Source organism: Gossypium hirsutum, chromosome D08 (genome assembly GCF_007990345.1).
Source record: "Gossypium hirsutum isolate 1008001.06 chromosome D08, Gossypium_hirsutum_v2.1, whole genome shotgun sequence".
In the NCBI taxonomy this organism is placed as follows: domain Eukaryota; kingdom Viridiplantae; phylum Streptophyta; class Magnoliopsida; order Malvales; family Malvaceae; genus Gossypium; species Gossypium hirsutum.
In genome coordinates this window covers 18,138,046-18,146,899 of record NC_053444.1, presented here as the reverse complement: position 1 = coordinate 18,146,899, position 8,854 = coordinate 18,138,046, and the positions used below count along the sequence as shown (strand labels likewise).

The window sequence follows — 8,854 nt, the reverse complement described above, 5'->3', positions numbered from 1 at the left end:
AGTACTTGGATATTTTTATTTAAAGTAGAGGTATTATATTTTTGAGGATGTAGGTTAGAATTTTATTATATATGGTTTTTTTATTTTATTATATATTAAATTTGATATATTAATTTTAATTTGAATTATTTCTATTCTTAATTTACATTGCTTAAAATTAACAAAAAGTAGATATTATAATTATAGATATTATATTAAACTTAATTATTAATAAATTGAATTCTGTTTTTCTTATGCATAATAATTTTTTAAAAAATAAATTTAATAAACAAAAATTGTTTTTAGAAAACTTGGGGAGAGTGAGACCGCCCAGCGATCCCATGAAATGCTTCCACTTGGTAATGCAGATTGCAGCCTAAATGCAAACTCTATCCCTATCCATCTGCCTCATTCTCTTTCATTTAAATAATAAATTTTATTAGCCTCACAGACCTCGATGCTCGTGCATGCCATCTCTCACTCCTCTCTTTTCTCTTTCTTAACATTCAGTCAATTCATTCATCTTCCTTTCCTTTTAGCTTTATTAGTGTTTGTTTGATTAATTGATTGCCGGCAATTCTCCTACCTCTACCATCTATCTATATCTGTCTCTACTCTCTCTTCTTTTCATACCCATGGTCTCATCATTTCTCTCTTTCTCTTTCTAAACGGAGACTACTACTGTTGCTGCCTGCCTGCCCTGCTGCTGCTACTGCTACTTGTTCCACTATTTCCAAAGAAAAAAAAACGAAAAAAGCATCCCTTCCTCATATCTCTCTCCTCCTTTGGAACTCCACCGAGCAACACAACCCAAATATTTGTTATTATTATAGATATGAACATAGGGAGTATGGATTCTTCTTCCGGTCCCAACAATTCCCTTGCTTTCTCTCTTTCCAGCCATCACTACCACCAAAATCATCTCAGCTTCTTCTCTTCTTCTTCTAACCCCACTCTCTTTCAAGCTTTCAACACTTCCGCAGCCGCCGCCGTCCCAACAACAACACCACCCGCAAACTCGTTATCAGGTCAATAATTCATAAACTCTCTCACACTAATACTGCTGCTGCTACTACTACTTTCTTTTTGTTTATTATTGTATTAAATATTAATTATTGAAGTGATCCTGCTGTGGACAAAACAGCCGAAAAAGATGCAGGTGGCGAAGGTCCAGCTACAACCGCTAGTGCAACAACAGACTTGTCCATGTTTAAAGGTGGCCCGAAACTCGAGGATTTTCTTGGCGGTTCTTCTACTACACCTGGAGTTGGAGGTGCACCTCAACTGCAGTTGCTTCATCATCATAACTTCTCTACTCAAACACCCGTGACTGTTTCTGACAACGATATATATGATTCGGAGCTCAAAACCATTGCTGCTATATTTCTTCGTGGATTTTCCTCTGAGCAAATCGATATTCACAAACAACAGCAACAAGCACCTATAGCTGAGCCTGCACCCAAAAGATCTGTTGATACTTTTGGCCAACGTACCTCGATCTACCGGGGTGTCACCAGGTAAATAAATGACCAGGATTAGTTCTAATAAGAACATACCACTTTAAAACTAATAGTATGAAATTAGCGCTCAACAGTTTGTTCTTTTGGTTTTTTATTTAGGCATAGATGGACTGGAAGGTATGAAGCTCACTTGTGGGACAATAGTTGCAGAAGAGAAGGCCAAAGTAGGAAAGGAAGGCAAGGTAATACTAGTATTCTTTTCCCATTTATTTATCTTAAAACATTTCGATTGTTTTCTTAATGTTTTAAACGGGTCTATTGAGATCTAGGTATCTCAACTGTTGAGGCAAATCTTTAAAAGAGCCCATTTCTAGGGCTGAGATCTTGTGATGAAGTTTGTAATTTGAACGGCAGAGCGGCATTGAATTTTTCCTACTTATTAATTATGCATGCATCATTATTAGTATTAGCGCGCATTAATATTGCGAATGGTTGAGGATTATAATATGCTTTTGTTGGCTCTTTATTTGGCATGTACATGACAACGATTACTTGCTCAAATTCTTCATCATTGTCCTTCCAGTTTATTTGGGTGAGTTTCCAATTCTAAGTACCACAATTAAAGATCATTTTCCTTTACTGTGACAAGCAATATATTCTTCTTGATCATCATCAACTACTTCTGATTAGAACTGTAACACTAGATTCTTCTCTTTTTCATGGATATTTCACCAACTTCAGCTTATTGTGAAGAATCTCACTTTCATTTTCTTTTGGTTTCCAATTAGGTGGCTATGACAAGGAAGATAAAGCTGCAAGAGCTTATGATCTTGCGGCTCTCAAGTACTGGGGTCCGACCACTACTACCAACTTTCCGGTAAGCGGCACTGTTTCTGAGATTCTGTCTTGGCTCTGTATTCTAGTTCGAGTTCTATCTTGTAAGTCGGGTTGTTTTCTTCTCCTTTTTAGATTTCCAACTATGAGAAGGAGCTCGAAGAGATGAAGAACATGACTAGGCAAGAGTTCGTTGCTTCTCTCCGGAGGTAGATATCTATTAAACTATTCAAATATTAACGCATCAGCTCTTAGATGTTGATCTGATTCACTGTAGCCTTTTTGGTAAGATGGAACACTCTTTTTAATGAACTTTGTATTTCAGGAAAAGTAGTGGATTTTCTAGGGGTGCTTCAATTTACAGAGGAGTGACAAGGTGCCGAATATATATATAGCTTTTCCTTTTAGCCTTTTGGTTCCTGAACAAAAAAGGGTCCCCATAATATTGTAGTATATTTCGAGTGAACTTAAAAATAATTTATCTTTGTAACTTTATATCTCAGGCATCATCAACATGGTAGGTGGCAAGCAAGAATTGGAAGAGTTGCAGGCAACAAAGATCTCTATCTTGGCACATTTAGTGGGTTTTTTTTCCTATTTAATTCATTTCCAAATAAAGATTGTTAAACAAGTACATTAGTTTGTCTTATTTCTAGCTGTCTATTTAAAAAATCGTAAAATGTGGACATATTTGTTCTACAGGCACCCAAGAAGAAGCAGCTGAAGCCTATGATATTGCAGCAATCAAGTTTAGAGGCTTAAACGCGGTTACAAATTTTGATATGAGCCGCTACGATGTAAACAGCATTGCAAACAGCAATCTTCCCATTGGAGGACTGAACAACAAATCCAAAAACTGCAATGATTCAACTTCTGATAGGAGCACCGATGAGGAGCGAGATCACTCTGGATCATCGGGCATGACCTTTACATCTCAGCCCGCTGCAAGCTCCACAGTAGGCTTTGCAATTAACATCAAGCAAGACCCATCCGATTATTGGTCAAACGTTCTCGGATACAATGATACTGGTGCTTCCTTAAGCAGTGCCAAGAACCCTATATTTCATCACTCACCAAATGGATCCGGTTTCCAAAGTCCAAGTGGATTCTGTACCGGCAATGGTGGGAATTCTGCAGTCAACGGAAGCATTAACAATGGGTTATTCAATCGAGGTGGTTATGTTGGGCAGGAGCAACAAGAGAGCAGTGCTGCTACTAATTCCCACCCATTGGCAACGCCAATTGTCTTAAATAATAGCGATAATTATGAGAGCTCGTCTTCTGGCTATGGTGGTAACTGGAATCTCGCACAGTCGTTTCAATCTACTTATCAAACTGCAAAGCCAAGTCTCTCAGTGTTCCAAACACCAATTTTTGGCATGGAATGAAATCAGCTTCACATGGACAATAACTGTGGAAAAAATCTGTGGGAAGGCCGATGCATTGCAGAGTTGGAAGGGGGTAGGGTTGTTAACCTTTCTTGAATAGGTGAGATTGGAATGACAGATCATTTCATAGGAGCTGACAGGGCCAACTCAAGTTCTTTTGTTAATTAAGGGCGTTCGGTTCCATTTCTTTCGTTTCTTTTAGCTTTTATCCTTCACTGACATGAGTAAAATATATATATGTATTATGTAATGTGTGGGTATAACCGTAAAACGAAAATGGAAATCCTTTCCTCTAATGCTCATAGTTTATCTGCGTCCATGCATATCTTGTGAGAAGATCGCTCAATTAGTTCTCCTATGGTGGGTTTTCGCATAAACTTTGAAGATCGCCATACAGAAGCGACCAAAGGTGGTTGAAACTTGGTCTTGAGTCGTCGAGAATTTTTTCCTTTCGGGAAAAGGGATTGTGTGTGTCGAACAAGATCGATCGACTTTGAGAGCGAAATCTTCTCGAGATTCTTGAAATTTTGGAAATTTATAGTATCTTTTAAAAAGATTTTCAAGCTTTGATTTCTAATCTTTTAAAACTGTGTAGAATGGTGTAGAGGATGTGTTTATATGGTGCCAATGAGTTGAAAGGATATCCTAATTTGTGGAACTTCTAATACAATTGACTTTTTTAAATAAAAAAGGAATTTATTTTTATTTATTATTTATCTAAGTAGAGATAAATTAATTCAAGAACTTTTGGTGGTGTTTTGAAAATTTGAAAAATTAAAAAAAAATTAGATGTCGTAAAATTAAGTTTAAAATTTTATAGTTGTAGAGATTATATTATAAAATTATTTGTTACGTTAGAAAAAAGGAATTACCTGATATAATTATATCATTTCTTAAAAAAATAACATAATTATATCTTTTTTGAAGTTTTTTTATTTTATAATTTTAATTTTATTAACATGCTTATTGTATAATATGAAATATAATTTTTTAAATATGGTATTTGTGTTATTTTTTGGTTCAATACGACAAAATTCTTATTTTGATACTTGAAGATAATAGTAACTTATTAGTGTTTAACTTCAATTTTAAAGTTGATTTACACTTAGCTAACAATATTAACCAATTATACATTTTCATCAAATAAACCTTAAAACAATAATTAAATCATATCTATCGTATTGTATTTTGACAAATTAAACAAATTCACAAATTACACTAAATTTGTTCTATTAACCAAATCGTGTAAAATCTAAACCTAATGATATGAGCAATTAACTTTTATCAAATCAACACTAAAACTTAAATTTAAAAAAAATCAAATTAATATTGTTGCTTTTGGGTACTAAAACATAACTTATGTCAAATACATGTACTAGATTAGACCAAAAAATGACATAGGTGCCACTTTAGAAAAGAATCATATTTTTTATAAAGTCAAGTCATACCATTTTCTAAAAATTATTTTCCAAAAGTAGGTTTCAGTGCATCAAATAGATCCTTTGTGCGATTGAAAACGAAAATTGATTCTAAAATATGTGGTATCACTAATGAGGCTTTTGCTGTCACACCCTACACCCGGTCCAGAAGATGATATGATATAGAGCGCCACATTCATCATCAAGGCAACTCAATCAATCGAACTTCCATTCAAAATGCATAAAATTTCAAATTTAAAACATGTTATACGATTTGTGTATGATTATAGAGTAACACGGATGAAAATAGAGCTTAAATGTGCCTTAATACGAAGTTTCAAGGTGTAACATCCCGTCTGGCAAAGCCCTAGTGTTTGAGTGTTGTTTATAGAAGTAAAGTACATAGAGTAAGTTTTGAGTGAGTGATGTATTAAATCTGGCTAAGTAAATCTATGGATGCTCCTTCGGGCGAAGTCTGTGTTAGGTGAGCTCGGTGGTTTGGCGGTGTAACACCCCTTACCCGTATTCAATACCGAAATAGGGTACAAGGCATTACCAGAACACATACCCTTGTAGACATATTTAACCGAGTTAAAAAATTTCATCTAAATTAAAACTCTCAAAATTATTAACATGCTTTTATAACTTTTCACAATATATCCTCAAAATATTATAATCTCAATAAATAGAGTCTACGAGACCCGATACATACTTATGCAATTCAATGCTTCATTTCCATTTCATTCAATTCGCAATTTCTCATGCTCACAATTTAAATCATATCACTAGCAATTTCCATTTAATTCACGTACAATTCAATGTCACTAAGTTTAACACTAATACGTATTTACCATTTAACTCAATGTTTAACGATTATACCATTCATTAACACATTTATGAAATTCTCAATTTTGCAATGAAGATATCACTTTAGCTTAAATAACAACATCATCTTGGTATAAATACACTACCACTTATCCATTTGCTTTAATTCTTTTGGGCCCATTTGTCACTTACCATCTTAATCAAATTAGGGAACGATTACGGAAAATCGAGTAATTCACTTCCACTTTGCCATAGTATAACTATGGTCTTACTTGTGATCACTTATCACTTGTCCCTGATCAGATAAGTGTAGCTAATGCTACCACTTATCACTTTGTCACTTGATCAGATAAGTGTAGCTAATTCTACCACTTATCACTTTATCACTTGATCAGATAAGTGTAGCTAAAGCTACCACTTATCACTTTATCACTGATCAGAAGTACTCAAATCCGGCGTTCCGCTCAATTTGATCATTTATTCATATATCAGGCTTACCAACATGTGTTAATTCATAAACCATTCATGACATTATTTCATGCCAAATCATATATTGAATATACTATACACACATACTATGAAACTTTATTTTCACACATGAGTTTAAACCATGACCAATAATGCACAAATATAAGTATAATTCATATTTCATCGTTTATCAGTTTTCGCATTTTTATTTTATTCTCATTTCATCAATAAATATATATATATTTCACCATACATTATATAATTCATGAAATTAACATTTAATCATTAAATTTCAGCCATATGAACTTACCAGGCTAATTTGCAGAAATACCAAGATACAAGGGCATTTTGGTAATTTTCCATTTCTCGATTTTCTACCCGATCTTAATCTAAATTAATTTTTCATTTAATAAAACAACTCATTTCATCCAATTCTGTCATTTTGACATTTTTCCAAAATTGCACCTAAATTTGTACTTTTATTCAATTTAGTCCTGGAGCCCAAATCATGCAAATTAACCATTTGAAATGCAAATCCATGCTAGCATAATATTCATAAATTTATTTTCCTCCTCCTCTCCATTCCACATCCTTAATGTGTATAACACACTTAAACAACATTAGCTATAATTTCACTATTCACTCACATCTATATTCAAAACTGTTTATCCGAGTCAGAGTCACTAAATTATTTTTATCCAGAGCTACAGAGCTCCAAATTAAGATCCGTTAATTTTCCCTGAAACTAGACTCACATATCTTCATACCATAAAATTTTCAGAATTTTTGGTTTAGCCAAATAGTACAGTTTATTCTTTAAAGTTTCCCCTGTTTCGCTGTCTGACAGTTACGACCACTCTTCACTAAAATTAATTATCTCATTGTACAGAATCCGGATGATGTTTTCGTTTGTTTCTTATAAAAATAGACTCATTAAGGATTCTAACCATATAAACTATAACTCATATTCATTTTTGTACAATTTTTAATGATTTTCCAAAGTCAGAACAGGGGAACCCGAATTCATTCTGACCTTGTCTCACAAAATCTATTATATCTCATGATTTACAATTCCATTGCTCACACTGTTTCTTTTATAAGAAACTAGACTCAATAAGATTTAGTTTAATATTTTATTCATCCTCTAATTCAATGTCTACAATTTTTGGTGATTTTTCAAAGTTACACTACTGCTGCTGTCCAAAACTGTTTTAGTGAAAAATGTTGATTTCCATTTTGCCCCAAATTTCACAGTTTATACAATTCGGTCCTTTCTCAATTAACCCCTCAATTAATCTAATTTTCTCAATTAATACTTTACCTAGACATTATAAGTTGTTACACAACTATTGAAATTCAGAATTTCCACATATAACTCTATCTTCAAACTCTTTTACTATTAGGTTCCAAACATTCACTTTCTATTCAATTCTTTCAATAAAATCAGCATATGAACAATTTAAGGCTCTAATTTCATGATAAATCATCATATAATTCCAGCACATATTCATATCAACTTTCAACTTCTTTCATAAAATCAAAAACTAATGAATTTAACAAGTGGGCCTAGTTGTAAAAGTCATAAAAATACAAAAATTTCAAGAAATAGTCAAGAATTGAACTTACTTGTAATAAAAATATGAAGAACCAGCTTGAAGAAGCCCTTCCATGGTGTTTTAGCTGATGAGAATTCAGAAAAATGAAGAGAAATCTAGATAATTCCTCTTTAGTCCTAACTTTATTAAGCAAATTTTGCAATATTCCAAATTTGCTCTTAATTCTTCTTACTTTCTTGCTGATTTCATGCCTTTGCCGTCCAGCCCAAATAGACCTTGGGTCTATTTGCCTTTTAACTCCTCTTCCTTTTATCATTTAAGCTATTTAATCATTTCCCAAAATTTTGCATTTGTTACAATTTAGTCCTTTTTGTTCAATTAATTATCGGAACTTTAAAATTTCTTAACGAAACTTTAATACTAACTTTTTAACACTCCATAAATATTTATAAAAATATTTATGGCTCGGTTTAAAATCCCCGAGGTCTTGATACCTCATTTCGATTCTAATTATTTTAATATTTATTTCTAGTGCACTATTCACTATTTCAAAAATTTTCCTAACTTCACATTTAACTTATACTTACTAAATTAATAATATTTTCTACTCATTTGTCGAATTTAGTGATCTCGAATCACCGTTCCGACACCTCTAAAAATTCAGGCCATTACATTTTTTTTCGTCCGATTTGTGGTCCCGAAACCATTGTTCCGACTAGGCCTAAAATCGGGCTATTACAGGTGGACTCTCCTGTAGAGTATACGCCACCCTAGCGGTCAAGCGAATATGTTGAACCATTAAAGTTAAGGTCTGAGAGTTAAGTCCCTAGTGTTAAGTCCTTAGTTTGGAGGAATCGTTTATTATATTATTATTTTATTTTGATTGAACGATTGAGTCAGCCTGATGATAACTAGTTAAAATGGGA

General features: G+C 33.3%; 1 protein-coding gene across 2 annotated transcripts; it reads left to right on the top strand.

Annotated features, from left to right (window-relative positions):
• Nucleotides 1–433: 433 nt before the first annotated feature.
• LOC107912903 (AP2-like ethylene-responsive transcription factor AIL5) lies at nt 434–3,957 on the top strand. Of its 2 annotated transcripts, XM_016841279.2 has the most exons (9): nt 438–1,007; nt 1,124–1,496; nt 1,599–1,681; nt 2,023–2,031; nt 2,228–2,316; nt 2,409–2,482; nt 2,599–2,649; nt 2,777–2,853; nt 2,976–3,957. In XM_016841279.2, exons 1-9 carry the CDS (start codon nt 815–817, stop codon nt 3,659–3,661), a joined length of 1,635 nt encoding a protein of 544 aa, XP_016696768.2. In that variant the 5' UTR covers nt 438–814; the 3' UTR covers nt 3,662–3,957. The 2 variants fall into 2 exon arrangements, with proteins under 2 accessions (XP_016696777.2, XP_016696768.2); XM_016841288.2 differs by lacking the exon at nt 2,023–2,031 and having other exon boundaries at nt 434–1,007.
• The last annotated feature ends 4,897 nt before the right edge of the window (nt 3,958–8,854 follow it).